We start from the raw sequence: 24,484 nt of genomic DNA, 5'->3' as shown, positions 1-24,484 counted from the left end.
ACATATATAATTTATTCTGGTTATTCTCTCCCCCACATCTTCTCATCCCCTCCCCTATGACTTAAACTTATACAGTCTTCTAAATTAAGGCTTTCCAAATGTAGGATTTCTCTTTTATGTTTTATACATTCCTTTACTTTTCCATCTACAGTTGATGATATCTTAATAAGAAACCCATTCTGTCATTAGGATTATCTCAGTGCTTGGTAGGAGACATTCACATTCTTCAGTAGCTTGTCATCAGTGCAGGAAATGACATCGATGTCTCTCTCTGTTTCTGTCTCTCTCTGGCGCTGGCTCTCTGTCTCTGTCACCCTCTCTGTCTTTCTCTGTCTTTCTGTCTCTCTGTCTCTCTGTCTCTCTGTCTCTCTGTCTCTCTCTCCATCCCCTCCCCAATTGTTTTGTTTTCTAATACAAGGTCTCACACTTTAGTCTAGCCTTGAACTCAAGGCAATCCACCTACCTCAGCCTTGTGAGTGCTGGGATTCCAGGCATACACCATCTTGCCCAGTGAATTTTGTGACTCTCGTACATCCCTTTACCCTTTCTGAATTATTTTTAATATTGCTGTGACCCTTTTCTAGCTTCTAGATGTAGATACATTAACTGATTAGAAGGTTTTATTTTTAAAGATTTATTTATTTATGTACATGAACACTCTGCGAGTGTGCCTGCATGTCAGAAGAGAGCTTCAGACAGAAGAGGGCATTGGATCCCACTACAGATAGTTGTCTGTCAGCATGTGGTTGCTGGGAATTGAACTTGGGAGCACTGGAGAAGCAGGGCTCTTAACCACCACGCCATCTCTCCAACCTGATAAAAAAGATTTTAAATTTCATTCTATTTCTGTTTGTTTACAATCTTTCTTCTTGAGAACACTGTGATGGAATGTCCAAATGGTAATTAGTGGCGGTTGGTAGAAGGAGCCATATGTGTGATGCTGCCATATGTGTGAGGGGCTGGCAACAAGGTGCAGAGCCAAGACCATGGCCCAGTGCCCTGAGGCTCGCCTGCTGGATCTGGGATCTCAGCCCCATCAGGATGCCTTCAGGTGAGGACAGCAGGTGGTGGCTTGCACCCTGCTGAGCTGGCCTAGGAGAGTGGCAACCACAATCACCATGCCCAAGCCTCAAGCCTGGGGCAGCTGGAAGCTCCGCAGGCGATGGCCGCGGTTAGGTTATGTTGGGCCTGGGGGCCACAGAAGCCGCCCTGCGCCTCCTCAGAGCACTGAGGGGGTCTGACGGGCCTGGGCGGAGCCCAGAGATTCACACCACACGCCTCCCCGTGTCCTGCTTCCCCGTGTTGCCTGCACCGTGGAGTGGGCACCCGTGTCTGTCCCACCCCGCAGCTCGACCGCGCCCGAGCCGGGCCTCAGGGCACGCGGAGCTCGTGGGTGAGCGCGGGGCCTGAGGGGACCGGGCGCCCGCGTTATATTTGGCGCCCTCAGCAGCGCGTGTGCCTGGGCGAGTTTTCCATCAGCAGGTGCCAGCAGCCGGGGCGCCGCCGCCCAAGCTGACTCCTCTCTCTCCCTCTCCAACCCCGGCAGGGCCCAGAGGTGATTCTGACTGCACGATGTCCTCCTTCCTGGAGGCGAGCTCTTCGCAGGCGCCACATCGCGAACAAAAAGAGAAAGAAGAAAAGAAAAGAAAAAGCAGAAGAAGCGGCCAGGGAAGGGGGCCTTAGCAGCGTTGGGCGTCACCTCGGCCACCGGAGGGCGCGCTATGACAGCGACGGGGTTTCCAACTGAGACTACAGCCTCGCAGTGTCCAAGGAAGAAGCCCAGGCCAGTCCTGCCAGGGGACCTCGAGGCCTGGCGCTCGCGCAGACCCCTAGCCCGACCTCCGGTCTGGTCCCCAGGGACAGCAAGGAGCAAGCAGGGCGGGCTGCACCTTAAGAGCAGCATCATCAAGGTAGGTAGGAGACCTGCTCCCCTCCTTGGACTGGTTCTGCCCCCCCCCGCCCCCCCGCGCCCTGGGAAAGCAGTGGCAGAAGGAGGCAATGCAAAGTGAGCCCATTGGGTAGGGGAAGGGAGGGTTCAGGAATGTATGGAGAGCTGAAGCAGGGATTGGAAAGCCCATGGCATTGAGAAAGAATGGAGAGGTAATCTGGAGTGTGCATGAGAGCTGTGCTCTGACATCCCCACAGCAACTTGGGGTTGTCACACCTCTCCAGATGACTTGGAATTAAATGGCCTGTACCTGCCAGGGCAGGACAGGCTTTTCAGAGGCAGCTTAGCCTGGTGGCACATCCCTGTAATGTTTCTAATGTATGTTAAAGGCCTGGGATCAAGGGAAAATATTTTCTAAAAACCTCAGGCAGTGAATGTATTATTTAATAGATTTCTTCTGATCTACTATGTAATTGGTTGCCCCTTGCAAGAAATTGTATTTGGAGGATGCAAAATACCCTCATTCAATTACTTGGAGAAAGGGAACATAAACAGAGATTTCCTCTTTTTTAGCCTCCAAAGCTCTGAGAGATTACAGTTCTGCATAATTTAATTCTTTCCTACCTGCTATGAGCAGACCTTCAGATCAGCAAGTTCCTTTGGAATGGTTTTGCTCGTTGTTGTTCATTTTCCATGGTGCTGATTAGAAAGCCATGAATTGTTTTGTGAATTTTAAATTTCAAGAGGTGGCACCCAGAGTTGATGGTGGTTTCCTTCAAACACTGCAGTGTATTTGCAGCATAAAAAAATACTTCTTGTGACAAGAAGTGGAAAAAGAAAGTTGATGAGCTAAGAAAAGTAGAGCCTTGAGCCAGATCAACCATTTGGCTTCCTCAAATATGGAGCAAGCATGGAATGTGGCTTTTTCAGAATCGATGGGGTTTTTAGGATTGGGCAGTGAATGCTGTCTGGTGCTAACCCGTCCCTTTTGTGGCTGACAACCCTTAGGAGACAGGTCAGAATGTGCCAACAGCACAGAGTTGGCACTGGTGGTGTTTGAACTCAGAAGTGCTCAGGAACTGTGAAAGTTTCTCTGTTATCACCCTGGAGCCATCTAGTGAAATAGACCACTGTGATGCTGTGAAAGAGAGGCTGTTGTGAGGGCTGGAGAGATGACTCAATGGGTAAGAGCACCAAGTGTTCTTCCAGAGGTCCTGAGTTCAAATGCCAGCAACCACATGGTGGCTCACAACCATCTGTAATGAGTACTGATGCCCTCTTCTGGTGTGTCTGAAGACAGATGCATTGTCTCACATATAAATAAATAAATCTTACAAAAGATTGTCATCTACTGCAGTTTCTATGTGGACAGGGCACAGTTGAAGGGCTTAAAGATCAAGTACATTGCCTGTCTTTAAAGATCAAGTGTATCACCTAACTTTTAAACCAAGAAATGTAGTGTCTTTTTTGCTGCTTGTGTAGCTTTTAGTGATGTATCTTTTCTCCTAGTACGTCCTTTGTTTCCATAATAGTTGTTTTCAAGTATATATGATTATCGCTCCTATTTGCAGAGCTATTCAATATTTTCATTGGTTAAATATTTGTGGTGAATTTACATTGTGATATCAGTAAAATGCTATGTGAAAATTTTAGAGAATATACCGGTTTGGGTAATTTTAATAATCTTTGCCCTCAAGTGGTGGCCTGTTTTCACATTGAAAAGACTGGAATTCATTACCATCCATAGCAGGATTGACAGGGAAGCACAATGGACAGCAACAGTGTTGTTCCCTTTGACAGTTGTGGGAGCCAAGAAAGAAGAGTGACTTGCTTTTTGTGATTTACCAAATCAAGACTCAGTATCATTACTATAGAAGCCCATGGAAAAAATTATGAAGTTTTCAGAAATCACCAGTTGAAGAAATGGTGGTTTTGCTTATATTGAATTCTGAGTTTCAAAGTTATGTTTCATTTTTCTTTATTCCTTAATGAGGCTTTTTATTAAGTTTTTTTATTCACCATTACACACTTAGATGCACAGTGCTAGGATCGTAGTAGGTGCTCATTAAATCACTGACCATTGGGGAGGAGGTGTGATAAGAAAGTATGTATTTTCTGTAAGTTCTGTTAGTTTTGGGAACAGGTGGTTTTAGGTTTACCATCATAGTTTGGTATCTTGTCCCACATAAGACAACTTGACAGAACCCCCTTTCTGGCCATTATGTTCAACTTATTTTTCTCTTAATCATTCTTGAAAATCATAGAAGTAGTGTGGAAAATTGATTGTACCTGCAGTATAGCAAAAAAGCCCAGTCTAGATAGGAAGCAGTTATGTTTCTCCATGAGCTGATGTCTTAAAACATCTAGATTTTAGGAATTTGGTGTTGTGTTTTCTAAACATACATCTTACAGCATACAGATAACATCGTGAGAGAATAAAGGAATCTTTTGATTTAGCACCAAATTCCCTAAAGCAATGACTACTGCTCAGCTCTCCTGGCCATATGAATAGCCGAAATTATATTTCACTCTTTTAAAGAAATAATGAAAGCACTTAAGGTTAAAGCAGAGCCCATGGGAAAAGTTTGCTGTGGTGTTTCTCTTTGGTTTCTTTTGCTCTTTCTAGAGAATGACTTTAAGAAGTCAGGGCGGTCAGGTGGTCAGTGTGGTCAGGCAATCATGAGCAGATGGTTAAGCGATGTGCTAGGGGCCCATAGGTCAGTGAGCCCAGCTGAGATGCAGAGTCTAGCCAGTGAGCGTAACTGAATAGCAGAGGCTAGACAGTGAACCTGACTGAAGAGCAGAGGCTAGCCAGTGAGCCTAGCTGAAGAGCAGAGGCTAGCCAGTGAGCCTGACTGAAGAGCAGAGGCTAGTCAGTGAGCCAGGCTGAAGAGCACAGGCTAGCCAGTGAGCCAGGCTGAAGAGCAGAGGCTAGCCAGTGAGCCTGACTGAAGAGCACAGGCTAGCCAGTGAGCCAGGCTGAAGAGCAGAGGCTAGCCAGTGAGCCTGACTGAAGAGCAGAGGATAGCCAGTGAGTCTGACTGAAGAGCAGAGGCTAGCCAGTGAGCCAGGTTGAAGAGCACAGGCTAGCCAGTGAGCCTGCCTGAAGAGCACAGGCTAGCCAGTGAGCCAGGCTGAAGACTGAAGAGCAGTGATTTTAACCTTTATTTATAAGTTCTTCAGTTTTCCTAAAATTTCTACAAAGGTTTGCCTCCATAAAGTTTGACTTATAAGGTTCTCCTTGCTCTCTTCTTCTTATCTCCTTTCCTCTTGCTCTTATGACACAATAATTTCCTTACTCTCAATGCCTTACTCTCAACGCTATGCCTTTACTTCTAAGTTCTTCTTGAGTTCTGTTCTCTTCAGTTCAGTTCTGTCTAAAAAGCTTTCTCTCTCTTTGTCCTCAGCATTTGTATATCTTTCTGAACACAGCATCACATGGTGAAAAGTTCACCACAAGTTTGCACAGGAATTCAAATCATAAGTTGGATAATCAGTTTACGACAGAGAATGTTTACATGCATATCCATGAAGAGTAATCATCAGGATAAACCGTCACCATCTGTCACTGGCTCTGCATGTTCATGGAGAGTTAAAAGCTGTAATTTTTATGAGAAAAGAATAAGTGAAATTGCCTATAGGCAAATCCAGTCAATTATTTACGTTCAGTCCTCGCACCTATAGTAAATCATTAGTTCTCTTTTTATGAACTTTGGTTAATTGGTTTGTACCCTCTTAGCATGGGTTCTAATTTGTAGATGCCTGCTTGGTATTGCAGAAGCAATTCACTCATGAAACTTTAAGAAGGAAGAGTTCTCAATGCAATTTTGATTACCAGAGAAAACATAATAGCTGTCCCATTATAAAGGAGCTTAAAATTACTAATCTAATTTTAGGAATTCTTATAGAACCATCATAAGAATTAAGAAATCATCTATTTGTCTGTACATCATCAGGCCAAGACAATACATCTTCATTGCTCTGTGGTGATCTGCTCAAAAGAGTGGGGTAAAGAGCATGACAAATACAGAGGCAGATACTTGCAGCCAACCATTCAACTGAGAGCAGGGTCCCCAATGGAGGAGTAAGAGAAAGGATTGAGGGAGCTGAAGGGGTTTACAGCCCCATAAGAACAACACTAAGAAACACCCAGAGCTCCCAGGGCCGAAACCACCATCCAAAGAGTACACATGGACAGACCCATGGCTACAGCTGCATATGTAGAAGAGGATGGCCTTCTTGGGCACAAATGGGAGGAGAAGCCCTTGGTCTTGTCAAGGCTTGATGCCCCAGTGTAGGGGAAACCAGAACAGGGAGGCAGATAGGCCTGGGTGTTTGGGTGGGTGTGGTAACACCCTCATAGTAGAAGGAGGAGGGGGTTTTATAAGGGGTTTTGTGGAAACCAGGAAAACGTATAACGTTTGAAATGTAACAAAAGCCCTCTCTGGGGAAGGGACAGCGGATAAGGTGCTCTGAGCCCCTACTTCCCTGCTGCCTCCCTTTGATCGCAACTGTGGTGCATGGTCTCAGCCTGGGACTGTCCATGGGCTGCTGCTGGCACTGGTCCTGGCGTTCATGGCCAAGAGCATGATAAGCAAGGAGCACATGGTTTGTCCCGATTCAGAGCAGGGCCAGTGGCCACCAGAGAATAAGCACAGCTTCCTGTACGATCATGAGGTCTTCCTGGGCAAGGAGGACTCCAAGACCTTTGATAGCTAATCCTGGACGAGAGCAGGAGTAGTTGGGGAAAATTGTTGATCCAACTGACAGTGATGAAGGCAGCCTTGTTACTACTGAGGATCTGAAAGTTTGGATCAAACAGGTACAGAAAAGATACATCAACCAAAATGTGGCTAAACTCTGGAAGGATTATGATAGGGACATAGATGAAAAATCTCCTGGGAGGAATACAAGCAGGCTACCTATGGCTACTACCTGGGAAACCTTTCTGAATTCCAAGATAGCTCTGATCATCACAACTTTAAAAAGTTGCCTCCACGAGATGAGAGGAGGTTTAAGGCCTTGACGGTGACCTGACAGCTACTCAGTACGGGTTCATTGCTTTTCTGCACTAAGAGGATTTAGAACATATGAAGGAGATTGTAGTTCTGGAAACGCTGGGGAATATCGACAAGAACAGGGATGGTTTTGTGGACCAGGATGAGTACATTGTGGACATCTTTTTCTCACGAAGACAATTGCCCTGAGACCTACTGGGTTTTGTCTGGGGAGCAGTTCAATGATTTCCCAAATCTGAACAAGGATGGGGAACTGGATTAGGATGAGATTCACCATTGGATCCTCCCTCAGGACTATGACCATGCACAGGCTGAGGCCCAGCATCTGGTGTATGAGTCAGATAAAAACAAGGATGAGATGCTGACCAAGGAGGAGATTCTAGACAACTGGACCATGTTTGTGGGAAGCCATGCCACCAATTACAGAGAAGATCTTACCAAAAATCATGATGATCTTTGAAAGAAACTCATCCTCATGTGGCCAACAGTCACATGCTTTCTACGGATGTTCTGGGTGATTGCTATATTTGTCAAGTATATAGCAGTTGTGTCCCTAAACAATAAGAAACCTTTCTAAAGCTCAAAAAAATCATACATTGCACCACAAACAATAATAGTAGGAAATTTAAACACGCCACTTTCATCAATGTACAGATAAGGGAAACAGAAATTAAACAGAGACACAGACAGACTAACAGGTTATGAAACAAATGGATTTAACATATATATATATAGAACACTCCACCCTAAAACCAAAGGATATACCTTCTTCTCAGCATCCCATTGTACCTTCTACAAAATTGACCATATAATCGGTCACAAAACAGGCCTCAACAGATACAGGAAGATAGAAATAACCCCATGCATCCTATCAAAAAACCACGGACTAAGGCTGCTGATCAATAACAACAAATAGGACAGAAAGCCCACATATACATGGAAGTTGAAGTCAATGACAACTTGGTCATTGGAGACATAAGAAAGAAATTAAAGACTTCTTAGAATTTAATGAAAATGAAGATACAACATACCAAAACTTATGGGACACAATAAAAGCAGCACTAAGAGGAAAACACATAGCTCTGTATGACTGCAAAAAGAAACAAGAGAGAGCATATGTCAGCAGCTTGACAGCACACCTAAAAGCTCTAGAAAAAATTAAATAAACCCTAGAGGAGTAGAAGGCAGGAAATAATCAAACTCAGGGCTGAAATCAAACAAGAAGAAACAAAACCTAGTATCAAAAGAATCAGCAAACCCAGGAGCTGGTTCTTTGAGAAAATCAACAAGATACATAAACGCATAGCTATATTAACCAGAGGTCACAGAGTGTATCCAAATTAATAAAATCAGAAATAAAAGGGAGACATAACAACAAAATCTGAAGAAATTAAGAAGATCATCAGATCCTACTACAAAAACATATATTCAACAAAACTGGAGAATGTGGAGGAAATGGACAATTTTCTATACAGATACCAGGTACCACAGTTAAATCAGGAACAAATAAACCATTGAAACAACCCCATAACTCATAAAGACATAGAAAATGCTAATAAACATCTCCCATCCAAAAAGAGCCCAGGACCAGATGGATTTAGTGCAGAATTCTATCAGACCTTCATAGAAGACTTCATACCAATACTGTCCAAACTATTCCGCAAAATAGAAACAGACAGAGCACTACCAAACTCCTTCTATGAAGCCACAATTACTCTTATACCTAAACCACACAAAGATACAACAAAGATAGAGAAATTCAGACCTATTTTATTTATGAACATTGATCAAAATGCTCAATAAAATTCTTGCAAACTGAATCCAAGAACGCATCCAAACAATCATCCATCATGGTCAAGTAGACCTCATGGCAAGGATGCAGGGATGATTTAATATACAGAAGTCCATCAACGAAATTCATCATATAAACAAAGCCAAAACCACATGATCATTTCATTAGATGCTGAGAAATTATTTGACAAAATTCATTACCCTTTCATTAATAAAGTCCTGGAAAGATCAGGAATTGAAGGCCTGAATCTAAATATAGGAAAATGCAAAATACATCAAACCTGTACCTAACATCAAACTAAACTTAGAATATTGAAGGAATCCCACTAAAATCAGGGACTAGACAAGGCTGCCCACTCTTTCCCTACTTTTTCAATATGGTACTTAACATCCTAGACATAGCAATCAAACAATGAAAGTAGGTCAAAGGGAAAAAAATAGAAGAGATGAAGTCAAAACACTAATATTTGAAGATGATATGATAGTCTACTTAAGCAACACCAAAATTCTACCAGAGAACTACTTAACCTGATCAACAACTTCAGCAAACTGTCCGAGTATAAAATCTACCCAAACAATTCAGTAGCCTTCCTCTACTCAAAGGGTAAACAGGCTGAGAAAGAAATTAGGGAAATGGCACCCTTCACAATAGTCCCAAATAATATAAAATAACTTGCTGTTACTTGAACCAAGCAAGTAAAAAATCTGTATGACAAGAACTTCAAATCTCTGAAGAAATTGAAGAAGGTCTCAGAAGATGGAAAGATTTCCCATGCTCATAGATTGGCAGGATGAATATGGTAAAAAATGACCATTTTGCCAAAGGCAATCTACAGATTCAATGCCATCACCAACAATATTCCTACTCAATTCTTTATAAAGGTAGAAAGTGCAATTTGCCGTCATTTGGTAGAACATAAAACCCAGGATAGCAAAACTATACTCAACAATAAAAGAACTTCTGGGGGAATCACCATCTCTGACCTCAAGCAGTATTACAGAGCAATAGTTTGTATGGTATTGGCATACCGACAGGCAGATCAGTGGAACATAATTGAAGACACAGAAAAGAACCCACACACCTATGGTCATTTGATCTTTGACAAAGGAGGTAAAACATCCAATGGAAGAAAGATAGTATTTTTAACAAATGGTGCTGGATCAACTGGAGGTCAACATGTAAAAGAATGCAAGTTGACCCATTCTTATTACCCTGTACAAAGCTTAAGTCCAAGTGGATCAAGGACCTCCACATCAAACCAGATACACTAAAAGTAATGGATAAAAAGTAGGGAAGAGTCTCGAAGACATAAGAACTAAGGAAAATTTCCTGAACAAAATACCAGTGGCTTATGCTTTAAGATCAAGAATCGACAAATGGGACCTCATAAAACTGAAAAGCTTTTGTAAGGCAAAGGACAGTGTCATTAGGACAAAAAGGCAACCCACAGATTGGGAAAAAATCTTTACCAATCCTGCATCTGATGGAGGGCTTATATCCAAAGTATACACAAAACAGAAGAAGTTAGAGTACAGAGAGCCAAACACCCCTGTTAATAAATGGGGTTCACAGTTAAAGAAAACATTCTCAGCTGAGGAATATAGAATAGCTGAAAAGCACCTAAAGAAATGCTCAATATCCTTAGTCATCAGGGAAATGCAAATCAAAACAACCCTAAGAATCCACCTCACACCAGTCAGGATGTCTAAGATCAAAAAATCAGGTGACAACAGATGCTGGCGAGGATGTGGAGAAAGAGGAACACTCGTCCATTGTTGCTGGGATGGCAAACTGGTACAAGAACTCTGGAAATCAGTCTGAACGTTCCTGTAAAATTGGACATTGCACTACCTGAGCACACAGCTATACCTGTCCTGGGCATGTACCCAAAAGATACTCCAACATACAACAACACATATGATCCACTATGTTCATAGCAGCCTTATTCATATTAGCCAGAAGCTGGAATGAACCCAGATGCCCTTCATCAGAGGAATTTATTCGAAAAATGTGGTACATCTACACAATGGAGTACCACTCAGCTATCAAAAACAATGACAACATTCAATTCATAGGCAAATGGAAAGAACTAGAAAATATCATCCACAGTGAGGTAACCCTATCACAGAAAAACACACTTGGTATGCTCTTGGGAGCGATGGCCATGAAGCCCTCCATTATTGATGTTATTATTATGGTGAGCATTAAGTATGCCTGGGTTCATGGAAAATCGCCAGCCAGCTGCAGAAGACTAATACAAATGTGGTGGTCAAGATGAATAATCATATGATAACGTGTGACATTAAGATACCCAATGTCATGACCTGTAACCTTTCTGAAAAACCAACATCCTGCTGACTAATAGATATGAAAAACCCGTGACCTTTCTGACAACCTGTCAACACCAGCCAATTCTCTGACCACACGAATATTGTGTCCTTAGCGTGGGTAAATGTTTCTTACTTCCCCCCTCTCTCTGTTACCCTTTTTATGGTACAAATTCAGCCTTGGGGAAAAATAAAATTGTCGCCTTGATCAGACACTTGTCTTGGAGTCCTTCATCACATCTCTTGTCCTTCATTCTCTTCCAGGTACTGAACACCCCTCGTTGACAGTATGCACTCATTGATAAGTAGATATTGACCAAAACCTCGAATTACCCAAGATGCAATCAACAGATCTCAGGAAACTCAAGAAGAAGGATGACCAAAGTGCATATGCTCCCACTCCTTCTTAAAATGGGGAACAAAAATATCCATAGGAGGGGATATGGAGGCCAAATCTAAAGCAGAGACTGAAGGAACAGCCATTCAGAGTCTGCCCCACATGTGGCCCATATATATACAGCCACCAAAACTAGGTAAGATTGATAAAGCTAAAAAGTGCTTACTGAAAGGGACAGATTATGCATCTCCCCTGAGAGACACATCCAGGGCATGTCAAATAAAGAGGTCAGTGCTAGCAGTAAACTAGTGAACTGAGAACAAGACGCCCTTTATGGGAATTAGAAGAAGTATTCAAAGAGCTGAAGGGCTTGCAACCCCATAAGAACAGCAATGCCAACCAAATAAACCACTAGCAAAAGACTATACATGGACTGACCCAGGGGTCCAACTGCATATGTAGGAGAGAATAGCCTTGATGGGGCACCTGTGGAAGGGGAAGCCCTTGTTCTTAACAAGGTGGGACCCTCAGTGCAGTGGAATGTCCGGGAAGGGGTTTCTAAGTGGCATGGATTGGGGGACCATACATATGGGAGAGGTCATGGCAGGGGTGCTTATGGACCAAAAGCTGGGAAAGGGAATAACGTTTGAATAAAACATATATATCTAGTAAAAAAACTGTAATTTAAAAAAATGATACTAATACCAAAAAATAATCAAAAAATGTGAATAAGAAAGAAATTTTAGGTTTTGGAAAAAGATGAATGCCAGGTATTTGAAAAACTGTATGACCATGGTAAACACTTTAATATACTTGAGAAATTTTTTACATGTTAATGAACTGCATCTTTTTTTAAATAGTGAATGGAAATCCAGTCCCTTCCTGGCTGTGAGGCTAGGTATCCAGATGTAGTGGAATTCATTATTTGTTGGTCCTGAACCTTTGAGTCTGCTTCTAACTCAGCTTATGCCAAGGAAACTAGGCCAGGGTGATGTCTAAGACATTGACCAAACCATCTGGACTAACAATCACAGGTGAAATTCCACCTTGTAAATGGGACGAGAGGAATAAAAGATACCTTTAAGGATTTAAAAAAGATGAAATGTACCCAAAAAAATCCAATAAAAAATTTAAAATAAAAATAACTTCGGAAATACAAAATACTGGGGTGCCATTCCACAATCATGATGTGTTTCTTCTTTGATAGCTTACAGGTTAATTTACTTCTCTATAACTGTTTTCTTATTTCAAAGTAAGTAATGGCATCATCTGTGGAGTGATGGTGAGAACAAAAGCTTTGCCGAACTTGAATAATCGATCCCTCCCAAGCATGTGCTTAATATTCTAAGAACAGGGAAATTTCCTGAGGGGATTAAAGAACAAAATCCAAACATAAAACAGGAAAACAACGATGTAAAAACATTCTGCACGCTGGGTATGAAGGCATGTTGCAACTTTAATCAGCTTTGTAGGTATTTCTAATAAACACACAAAGAAACAAAAATCCCATCACAGTCCTAGCAGTTGCATCCAACAAAGAGAGAGCTGTGAGGTAGTGCGTGCTGCTTCTTTCCCCAGATACCCCTGGGCCTCAGGCCTGCACCCAGTGAGCTGGACCAAGAGCAGCCAGGTTGAAATTCCTGCTGCCATGGCAGGATTCTGCAGGAACATTTCCCTTTGACAACAAGGAACCTGTGTGGAGGAGACCTCTTGGTGAGTCCTCAAGGACTCTATGTGTCCTATTCTACAGGGAGAAGCCCTGCCAGGTCTTTGGCAAGGCCAGCCAGTTGTATGGGGAAGTCTCTGGTCCTGTGGCAGAGGGCGAGGAATGGCAGAAAGAATGGCAGCTCCACTGAGAGCAAAGGCTACCCTTCTAGGCCTGTGACCTCCTAATTAATTTATCTTTTCACCTGATGCCCTATTCACATTTTCTTACTATCATACAACTGTGATCTTGATGAGCAGCTGGACTCTTGTTTTCTTAATCAGTTCTTTGTTGTCACAGACATTTTTAACTTACTCCAGCCCCTGAGACTTATTCATAACTTCTGTATGAAGTAGGACCCTTGGTGGGACTGTCATCTCAAAAATAGAAGGTTCAGTAATCCAAAAGATTGGAATCCAGTTTACCTCAGGCCAGGAAAGAAGTCAGCCACCATTAGTAAAAGAGCAAGGGAAAAAGTACATAGGACACATAAGTGCCCTAATCAGAAGAAAAGATCCTCAAATTCTAAGGGCCGCACATCTGCACCCCTCTCTTCTGAGCTTTGTATAGTGATGTTGTATAACTCCAGATGGTAGTAAAAGGCAGAGTTCTTCCCAGAAAGGTCAGACATGATTTTCACTCTTACATCTGTTAGGTGGGGTGGCATTATAGCACACATTCATGTTGAATTATTATAACACCTATGATAAGAAAACAGAATCCATATATCACAATGCCAAATGGACTCCCTCCTGAACTTATGGACCCATTAAAATTGAGTTTCAACCTGAACTCAGGCCATTCCACTCCCTTTCCATCCTCCTGATTCTTATGTTTGCTACACGTAAAAGATCATGGTGTAGTCCCCAACATCCTCATGCCTAGACTTGTCTATTCAGGAAGTATGATATTGGAGAAGTGATGGCTATATAGTTACAATGTAGTAACACAAGGTCCAAGTTGACATTTGCTCACTGATGTCCAATTTAATTGTCTTGTTATATTTGAGAAAGGGAGGATGCCCTACTTTATATATAAAACGGACAGAAATTTATTATTTTTATATGCCCTGTAGTTGATCCCTATGATCCCAAGGAAAAGGAGCCTTTATTGGAAAAAAAATAGGATTATAGACCATTGATTTTGTGAAATACCTGGATATGTAAATGGAAACAATGTCAGCTGTCAAGGACTGCACAGTAAGCAAATATTTCCAGGTTTTATACACTCAGAGGTATAGAAGAAATATATTGGCCTCCAGAAAAAGGGAAAAGCTTAGGAATCGAAGTACATGTCACATGCATTGTCTCGAGTAGTAGATTTACTTTTAAGAAAAATCTCCCTCCTCCTTGGTCCCTAGAGATTTGGGTGCTAAGAAAAATCTGTTCTCCAATTCAGGGTTGTAAGCAACCCTCCCCAGCAAAAGCATTGTTGACTTCTAATGAAGCAGAGAGGCATATGTAGCTCTGAAATAGAGGTTGCCAAATGGTATTCCCAGTGACACATGGGAGACTGGAGGAAAGGGTCTCCACAGAAATTCATCAGTGTGGGGAGAGCTGGTTAGTAGGTAGGCCATAGAATTTTCCAGTGACATCACCAGTAAGCCCTTCACTGGACACTCTATTGTATCTAAGAGATCCCTAGAATCTTCTGTGATGTCACCAGTGTTGTGGTGACACCAACTGCCTTTGGGATATTACTTCAGTTCCCTTTGGGTTCACAAGCAGGCATGTTTCGCCAGCTGCTCAGGCTATTTCGGAAGGAAAGTGTTGATCAAGGAGAAACCACACCAGGTCAGAGGGAAGCTGACCCCCTCTCTAGTGAAACAGGAAGGAGGAAATCATTCTGGGGAAGGCTTGGTGAGTCATGGGCAGAGTTGGGGAACATCCTCAAGGAGGTAGGTTTGAGATGTGCCTTCTAAGACTAGGCCTTACAAGCAGGAGAGTTGGGATTTTTCAAAGGCAAACCAAGAGTCAGGAGTTCCTGATCTTTAATTTGAGAGAAAGACATAAAGTGGTAAGACTTCAGTGTCTTTTCTTGAAGCTTTTTAACTGTGAGTGTCAATGATTGGCAGGAGGAGTCACTGTGAGATTAACAATGTGACCATCCATGGTTGGGAGTTGAAGCACTTCATCCTCTAGATTACTGTAGGTTACAGAAGTCTCTGATGGCGAGAACAAGGAAGTATGCACCCCTAGTCATGAATTGAGTTCTCAGACACTTTGGGCTGGACCACACTTGGTTAGAGCTTGATGGTGCTAAGCATTATGAAGTCATTATGAACTCCAGGATTATCTGCACCACATCTGATATGAGATAACAATGTCGCAGATGTTTATGTCTCAGTCAGATTATACATTTCTGTGCCGGGGTTTGTGTAATAGTGAGTGTGGTACGCATATGGCATTAGAGGTTGGGAAGAGGGACATAGCTTAAGAATCAACCTTTAAGAAAGCTTTTCTGCTCTTTCAGGGATTCACCCAGTCTCTACCATTTCCCCTTCCTCAACCTCCTTTTCGGAATCAGAATGATCTATTCTGCCCATTGGTTCAAATATGCAAATTCACTTGGGTTTATCTGTGTACAGGTTTTGGTAGGAAGGCATCATCCCAAAATGTCATCAGTAAGCAAGAGGAGTGTCTAAAGGAACTGGAGGAACTCAAATTTGAAATCCAGAAGTGTCAATTCGAGAGGGATGAACTTTACCAAATCCTGGACCTTTATATCTATGATGAGTGGGACCACAGGTAGTCATTATGCCCAGTAACCTGTTCACTGTCTTGCGCTCTCTCTCTACTACCTCAAGATTTACTCATAGCACGAGAAAGTTTCACCTCTCATCCTGGATTTTAAGGAGATTTGGCAGGCATTTGCTTGTGAGATAAGCTAGGTGCTGTGTGTTTAGGGTCAAACTTTTTGTACTTGACCCTGATCTCACTGGATTAGCTTTGGTTCTGTCAACAGCTAGAAGGACCTTGTCACACTTGCTGCAACTGTGGGAGTGAATGAAATGCCTGCATGTCATCACTCTTTTACTCTGCATTTGTTCATTATACACTGATTCTATGGCACCTCCATGGATGTAGTTGGCATTCTAAGTGTGTTTGGATATGGGTTGGTGTGTATATATGTGGATGTATTTGTTGGTGTTTTACTCTGGATCAGGACGTCTGGGACCTTTGATGGGGTCTGAGGATTTGTTTGATCAACACTTTGCAGGTCATGATCATGATGAGTACGTGGAGGCCCACAGTGATCAAAAGAGAACTTTGTTCCTTCTGTATACCTTGGTGGCACCCAGGACTCTCCCGAGGGGAGGAGGTGCTATAAATCCTCTTCCTGGTCAAACTTATTTATGCCCTCTGGGAATTCATGTAACGATAGAAACCAAGGATTGAGTATACCTGCTTTCAAAACAAGAGAAATGTCATCACAGCTTTCTCTTGGGCCCAAAGCTGTGGCACAGACTGGAGGAATCTTCTTCCTGAACTAGTCAATTCCATCATGCTAACCTTGCCAGCTCTTGAAGGTCAGGTCCCTCCAACTGGTACCGTGGCTCTGTTGTCCTGTGCCCAGGATAATAAACTTAACCAGTACAAATACTTTGAAGGAGAAAGTATGTGGTACATACTGAGTTTAAGTAATCGAGAGAACAGTCTGATTTCACCTAATTTGTTTCACCTGCTTTGATCTTTAGGTTTTTATTTTTTTAACTATCCAGGGATTGTTTATTGTGACCTAGAAAGGTCACTGTGGTCTTGACAGTTGTTATTCCCAAACAGGCAGCTCTCAGGCTCTGCCCCCTCCTATATAGTGAGTCTTTGCAGAACCATATCTCTCAGAATTCCAAGGATCCTTATTTCAAAACAAATGTTTGCTTATTTACATAGAAATATTTTCTGTGGATTGAGTCTCACTGTTGGGTTTTGGTCTGGTTTTTGACTTTGCCAATTTCTTTCCTTCCACCATTCTTTGAATTTGAACTTTTTTATTATATATTTTTATTTACATTTCACCTAATTCTGAAATCGTGAGTTCAAAACATTATTTGTTCCTTTGGCCATGACCTAACCCAGGCTGCATGTCGAATTGCCAATACTTCAATCTGAACATGAGATGAGAATGATGGCTATGCAAATGATGACCAACTCAATAAGTGATGCCATGGAGAGGTACAAGGAGCTCATACAAGTGAACAGTTCCTACCGGTGAGTCGCTGACAGAGATGAGAACCCAGCACTAGGCAGGGAATGCTTCTGTCCTGTATGACTTTAACAAAAGTCAGGGCTCTGGTTCCATGGTGTCTGACTCTTAACAAGAAGCCTGCCTCCTGGCAAGGGTCTTAGATTTGTAGCTCTTGGACTCAGTTGTCGTACATGTGAGGGGTGTAGAAGACCCTCCAATTGTTATTTTCCCCGTTAAAGATCCTCTAGATAGAAAAGGTTTGCACCATGATGGGAATATCAATCAACTCTGAATCTCTAGGACTCTGACAGGAGATATAAAGATCTGTGATCCATGAGAAACACATGGAAAGATTGTATAGCTATTGGGTCTTCAACTACCCCTCAGAGGGGCTTTCCCCACAACGTGAAGATGGTTTCACCATACCATGGATATACGAGCTCCCTTATGGACCATCTCTTCTTCCTTGATTTATATAAACCGTCTTAGTGTCAGGATTTTCAGAAGTACTTTGCTTCATGTGGAATGTGGATTCTGGATTTGACCTCCTCTAATTGGTGTTAACTTGTATAGTGTGGCTCTATTCTGGGGATTTCTGAGGATGAGGACCCTTGAAGGGATGATTGGACTTGCAGGAGTGACAGGCAAATAGAGGCTGGCTGGGATTTACCATTTTTTGTTTGTGGTTCAGCATCAGGCAATCCCAGCTCCTGCGTGAACAAGCTCAATTGAAGAACAATATACAGATTTTGCTGAATGAGAAGAGAGAACTGCTGGTGGAGCAGACTGAACTGCCAGCATCCTCTGTGGAGGCAAAGAGGTTCTGTGAAGAGGCCAGAATGAACATCTGTGACCCCAGAGCCAAGCAACAGCAGGTAGGGTTAGGACTCAGGTCAGGTGGTCCTCATGTCTTACCATAAACATAGACACACCAATGTAACTGTCTATTGACTGATCCATGTCCTGACCTAGGTCTCATCCAAGTGTTCATTCATGTGATGGTTTACAAGGCTTTCTGTGGAGATAGCCCCTTTTCAAGAAACTGCATGTTTGGAAATGAAATGCTCCTGCTCTTTGAGAATCTGCACTTCATTAAGGGAGATAGGTTGATCACACAGCACAGCACTACATGCCATTATGTATGGAGGGTGCTATGTGGGAGCCCCTCTTTAGACTAGAACAGGGCTTTGAGGGATGAAGCAAAAGCCTGGAGCTCATTTTCTTTACAGGGATCCTTGAGACTCAGGAAGTAAGTAGGTTTCAAGGAGGAGAGCTTGGTGGAAATGCCAAAGAAATGGTTCTCATTGTCATTTGTGGTGGCTTTTGTTCTTCCTCCCCTCATGTCCCTGTATATGAAGATGGTGACTTCATGCTTCATAGATCTTGGGTAACTACAGAGCCTGTGTATCAGCATGTCAGTCCTGTCTTATTTGAGTGCTCCTGGAGAGTTCATAACTGGGCCTTAGAACCTGAAGCTGTTTAGAAGAGCAAGGATGTGGAAAAGGTTTCTCAAAGGCTGAGGGTTGACATGAGAGACTTGAGGCTTCAAGAACAAAGTTATCCATATGTACCCCCAATTCTCACCAAGAAAGGTGCATTGCTGTGCTGACCTGCATCTTAGGGAGCATGCGGGGAGGCCAGTTCATGACATGCAGTTTTGTCCAGTCATTATCTAACTTAGTCCTTTAAGCCTAGGTCTCTCAACAAACATGAAGCTTCCTGTTTTGTGCTGGCCAGCAGTCTTTGCATCATTCGTCCAGTTCCAAGATGAGCCCCCTCTCTTATTTGTCTCAACACATTCTTAAACCATTCAGCTATTTTAAAAATAAGGATTAGATTTCTTCACTTTACCTGAACAGGTTATCTCCCGGGAAGATTCTGGATTGTCTTATTGGCTTCACCATGATCTTGCATGGAATCCTAGAGTGCAACCCTCTGCTGACATTGCTTTGCTGACTATATCATGGGTACTGCATTCTTTCAGGATAGATTCCCTCTCAATATTGTACACAGTGCTGCCTTTCAGAAAAGTCACTGTATGTTATTTATTTAGCCTTTTTCTGACTGACATTGAGGTTGTTTTAATATCACAGGAACTCTAATGTGATGAAATATTCCTGGGAACTGACCATGAGTCACTGTCTTCTCTGATGCTTCCAAAGTCTTCTATGAAGGAAACAGGGTAGTTTTAGTGAGGGGCCTATGATGAGTCAGCATAGAGCTTGATGGAGTCTTTTCCTAGAAATCTCTCTCTTGAGGATTTGATGTTGTGTTGTTTAGAGTATCTGTGCAGAACATGTAAATTACTTGTCGGACCAGCAAGTATCTGCATAGAAAGTTTTCCTGAAGTGGAAATGAGTACAGGCCAGGGCAGCACAGCCTGCTTGAGTCTAAGAGACTTGTACACAGCATTGTTCCCACTAATTCCTCACTCAACAGGAAATGTGCTGCATAAGAGCAAAGTTTTCATTTGTGAATGCGAGTGTGTATCTGTGTGTCTGTGTTTGTGTGAGTGTTTGTGTGTGTGTGTGTGTGTGTGGTGTGTGTGTGTGTGTGTGTGTTTGCAGTAGTGAACGTGTGTTTCCCTCAATTCCAAGTTTCATGAGAAAAGTACTCTAAGCATTCACTTTACATCCATGAAACATGAAATAGAGCTGCCCAGTCATTTGGCATCTCCATCTAGCTCTGTACAGCAAAAGGACACTTAAATTACTAATTTATTCTGTTTCCAAAAATTTCAGAACAGAATTATCCTGTGAAGTCTGGGGGAGGAGTGGAAATATGTTCAAGTTAGTCGTATTTCACAGGGGTAACAAATGGTACAGGCCTAGAGCTTGCAGGTACCTTTTTGTTATGGTGTAGAAGCAGGACAATAAAATACTTTAGAAATGCAACCCCCAAAAAGAGGACACAAAAACACCTGTAAAGTTAGATTTTCAAGTGATTACAGGCAAAACCACTGATCTGCATTGAAATCCTTTGGAGCACATCAAAGGAATGGAGTACTGGGAGGTAAGGGCAAGGCTTCTCTAGAAAAATCCATGAGTTTATCCTGCTTCTCTGTTCTTTGTGAATTGTGAAAGCCCACTGGAAGGTTGTGTCACTCACTGTGTCTTCTCCAAGGTTGCTTTCCACATTGCCTGCTACCATTTCTTTCCAGCTACCTTGGCACACTACAACTTCCCGTGGGAGTTGGCTTGGATTTTATTCATTGAGAATTTGAGTTGCTTGGAATTGTATCGTCATCCAGAAAAAGTCCCATAGCTATGCTGTGGTGCAAGAACAGGGCAGTTTCAGGAACCCCTTTAGGTGCACAGATAATCCAAAGCGCTCCCCTATGTTATCTGTGTAGCATTCTGCAAGTGCTGTCAATCAACATCATTTTCTCTCAGTTAATTTCAGCCTCAATGGGTTAGGAGAAATGATGAGCTTCAAATGGGTCTGACAGTGTAAGAACAGGTAGCCCTATGAGAAGCCATGTTCAGAAAGTGGAACAGAAGTTTTAGTTAACCCAGTGATTCCACAACAAGGAGTAGGTATTGCCATTGCAACTAGGGAGCATCAGTGTTGTAGTGGTCCCAGAGTAGCCCTGAAGGAGAATCTATCCAGACGTCCATCAGCCAAGGAGTGAAAGTGTACCATACGATGGAGCCCTTCCATAGATTCTGATTCAGTGTGAGATAATCCATGCAAGCGTTTACTTACTTATTCAAATTATCTGTGGAACAATCACATTACGGGGAGAAAATTTGTTGATTTGGATCCTGGTTATGGAGATTTCCTATGATTCTAGCTTTGGGCATGAAGTCACTCAGGCTATGGTAAAGACAGCTCCGATTAGAAGAAGTTGCACACTTTGGGGAAAGTCTGAAAGAGTGAACAAGAACAAGAGTCTAGTCCACCACCAATATATGATCCTTTGCTGAGCAACAAGACAGCTCTACACAGCCTTTGGGACTTGCTAAGCCAGATTGTTAATGGGGAAAGAACCCTGAGTCTATGACGGTTTATGGGAGGACAGCACATCACTGACTGAGCTGTCTATAGGCTCTGGCCACTATGTACATATCCCACTCAACATTTTTTTTATGCCTCCAGCGAATCCTGGGGAATCTTTACATTAAGCATTAATGTTCAGGTAGGAACACAGGCTGGAAGAAGCCATTTGAATATCCTTCCCTATATAAATACCCTTTTTGGGTGGATGACCACCCCACCTGGATTTCAGCCTCAGGCAGCTAAGGAGCTACTCAGAGTATTGTTCTGGTACAGTTCATGTGAATTTTGCCCATGAAACAATATATATGATCCTCTGGATTTCTTGCTATGTTCTACTCCTTTCTTCCTGTGATCTCTCCGGAAATATCTGAGGACATTTTCTCTTCTGTCCTCTCACAAATTGCCTTACACTAGCCATAGACTTACAGGGGTGCTGTTCTGTTTCTACATCACAATCACATTTAATGTCCGTGTGTACGCTGGGAAGATTTGCATGGAGCACATTCTCAGTGATTACAGGATCTATGCAATTCCCATGGATTTGATGTGAGATGGCTTCTCTGTGTATTTGCAGATACAGTGGTTACAAATTGAACCTCCGCAGGTTCCTTCAGTGCTAACGTAATCAGAAATTTCACCTCAATTCTGGGCATGTTCTCCAGAAGGAATCCACATGGTATTCTAGGTTGCTCATACCTCTCTTGAACTCAGATTCAGACATAGCTACAATGTTATTATTCAATGTCATATACCTGGACCAGTGGGAAAAAATGCTCATTTTTCTCTTAATCCCAGTACAGTGCATAGTCCACAGTTCAAATTCTAGCAGTGTTAAAAGCTGAGATATAAATCCAAGCGCAGGTACTCTATGTCACTTGGGGATGCAGGGACTGACCTAGGCTGACAGGTCATGCTGGATTGTCCAACTGAATAGAGCTGATGTAAGAGGGAGAGCTGAATTGACAACCACTCAATAAATCTTTATTCCCTTGCTCTGCTAGGTCTGAAATTCTCCAGCAGAAACTCGAACATGACACAGACCAGGACAAGATCTCCCTTGGAGAGAAGAGCTACAGTAGGAGAACTAAGTGTGCACAGCAAACACACCACTATTGCGTCTCATCTGTAGTGTCCATAGCAATTGTGGACGGCATTTTCCTCCTTTAGTTTAACTTCTTTGGATTGAATAGGCTGTACCTTCACCTCAGCTCTCTCCAACAAGTGTGCACTTTTTGAGGGACTCAGAGAAGTGTTGATGCACATCAATCAAGAGCTGCTGGTCATCCAGAAAGACTGTGCACGTGTAAATTTGTACTTGTCCTGATGGGTCATCCAGAAGAGTTTCATGGAGATCAGTTCACAACATTGGAAAGACTTTGTGACAAAGTCTGTAATATCATTTATACTCAGTATTGGTAGGCTTTTTCCTTAATACCCCCACTCCAACAAAACAGACCTACTTCCACTCCTCTCGAGAAGATTGTTACCATCACTAACAGCTTTTCTACTATGTCTCCAAGGCAAGCCACAGCTATAAGTCTATTCTGCAAAAGGAGCAGCAAAAGAATGCTTAGCGCAATTCTTCTTTTTAAAGTTTGGTTAATTTTTAAATGTTTTGGTTATTTGGTTTTCCTTCTATTCATTTGAAGATTTATTATTTATCTGTTGTTGTTTTGTTCATTTGCTTGTCTATTTTGATAAGGATATAGACTGTATATATTGACTACCTGCATCTGGTTACTATCAAGTAAATTGGATGTATTCTGGTCAATAAAGGAGTAATCTCAAACTCTTCACTCTTAAGAACCTTCTTTATTGATCATTAGTGTCAACATCTGAAGTCCCACAGCTATCAGGGAGGGATGGATCTCTGAATTCTCATGGGGACTGGGCATCAAATCACTTCCCAGTCAGACTGAGATTCACAGGCATTTATACAGTCACTGTGCACTGTGTTTCCAACTCTGAATTTCAACTTCATCATGCATACATTACCCACTGTGTATGCTTGCTGTCAACTATATAGTTAACTCTAAATTATACTGTCGATGACAGTTTTGACCAAATTAATAGGATAAACATAAATTTTTCTGTAACACCTCCCAGGACATATAAAAAAGGTATAAGGGAGTTTAAAGCCATCGGGAATCCTGCACCCAAATCCCGGGGCAGAAAATGCTGAACACCCAGGAATGCAGATAATCCTGAGACCACAGGAAAGAAAGCCACTTCTGACCAGCTCTGCCCACATCTCTGGCCCAATATTAATCTGCATGATGCCTCTGGAAAGAGGAATAGAGGAGCAGTCAGTGGCAGGAACCTGCTTGGTTCAGCCTGGACCCAGAACCTACCTGGGCCCTGAGCATATTTGAAGAAAACCATAGGCGTACATTTCTCTGTTTCCTGACTGTGGCTTTTTTTGATTCGAAGCTCAATATACCATTTTGTTGTTGTTGATTTTTAGTTGGATATTTTTCATTTCGAATTCAAATGTTATTCCTTCCTTGTTTTCCAGAAATAAGTCTGAATACCATCGCCCTCCACCTCTGCTATAAAAGTACTCCCTTCACCAGCCATCCACTTTCCCAGCCTAGGCAGGACCAAGGGCTGTTCATTCCATTTGTGCCCAAGAAGACCATCCTCTGATACACATGCAGATGAGGCCATGGCACAGTCCCTGTATAGTGATTGGTACTGGTTTAGTCTCTGGGAACTCTGCTTGGCAGCCATGGTTGTTCTTATGGGGTTGCAATTCCCTTCAGCTCTTTCAATCTTTCTGTAATTCCTCCCACTGAGGTCCGGTTCTCAGTTCAATGGTTTGCTGCTAGCATTTGCCACTGTATTTGACATGATCTGGCTGTGCCTCTCAGGAGACATCTATATCCAGTTCCTGTCAGCCTGTACTTCTTAGCTTCATCCACCTTATCTAGTTTGAAGGCTATATATGTATAGGCCACATGTGGGGTAGACTCTGAATGGCCATTACTCTTTACTCATAAACTTTGCATCCCTATCCCTTCAATAGGGATTCTTCTTCTCCTTTAAAGGAAGGAGTGAAGAATCAGCATTTTGGTCATCCTTCCTGACTTTCATTTGGTCTGTGAATCTTGGAGAATTTGAGCATTTGGGCTAATATCCACTTATCAATGAGTGCATACCATGTGTGTATTTCTGTCATTGGGTTAACTCACTCAGGAGGATATGTTTTAGTTCGTTCTCTTTGTCTATGAATT

General features: G+C 42.5%; 1 protein-coding gene and 1 pseudogene across 4 annotated transcripts; both read left to right on the top strand.

The window, feature by feature from the left end:
- Window positions 1-1,572: 1,572 nt before the first annotated feature.
- Window positions 1,573-11,558, top strand: LOC148003446 (uncharacterized; annotated as a pseudogene). The gene is made up of 2 exons (XR_015629371.1): window positions 1,573-1,910; window positions 11,290-11,558. The product of XR_015629371.1 is annotated as an uncharacterized LOC148003446 (transcript).
- LOC148003445 (disks large homolog 5-like) lies at window positions 11,290-23,047 on the top strand. 3 transcript variants are annotated; one of them, XM_087568697.1, is made up of 5 exons: window positions 11,290-11,558; window positions 15,655-15,814; window positions 17,144-17,275; window positions 17,944-18,127; window positions 22,253-23,047. In XM_087568697.1, exons 1-5 carry the CDS (start codon window positions 11,468-11,470, stop codon window positions 22,256-22,258), a joined length of 573 nt encoding a protein of 190 aa, XP_087424823.1. In that variant the 5' UTR covers window positions 11,290-11,467; the 3' UTR covers window positions 22,259-23,047. The 3 variants fall into 3 exon arrangements, with proteins under 3 accessions (XP_087424823.1, XP_087424821.1, XP_087424820.1); XM_087568695.1 differs by lacking the exon at window positions 11,290-11,558 and adding an exon at window positions 14,721-14,926; XM_087568694.1 differs by lacking the exons at window positions 11,290-11,558; window positions 22,253-23,047 and adding an exon at window positions 14,721-14,926 and having other exon boundaries at window positions 17,944-18,243.
- The last annotated feature ends 1,437 nt before the right edge of the window (window positions 23,048-24,484 follow it).

Source organism: Rattus norvegicus, chromosome 9 (genome assembly GCF_021556685.1).
Source record: "Rattus norvegicus strain SHRSP/BbbUtx chromosome 9, alternate assembly SHRSP_T2T, whole genome shotgun sequence".
In the NCBI taxonomy this organism is placed as follows: domain Eukaryota; kingdom Metazoa; phylum Chordata; class Mammalia; order Rodentia; family Muridae; genus Rattus; species Rattus norvegicus.
The sequence above is the reverse complement of the archived record's forward strand: the minus strand, read 5'-3'. Positions and strand labels throughout refer to the sequence as shown.

Bases quoted from the DNA above. Each gene is read 5' to 3' on its own strand.
- LOC148003445 (XM_087568694.1), top strand. From the start codon at position 14,797: ATGTTTCGCCAGCTGCTCAGGCTATTTCGGAAGGAAAGTGTTGATCAA. The intron at 15,815-17,143 runs GTAGTCATTATG...GACCTAACCCAG, and splicing joins TATGATGAGTGGGACCACAG to GCTGCATGTCGAATTGCCAA. The intron at 17,276-17,943 runs GTGAGTCGCTGA...TTTGTGGTTCAG, and splicing joins CAAGTGAACAGTTCCTACCG to CATCAGGCAATCCCAGCTCC.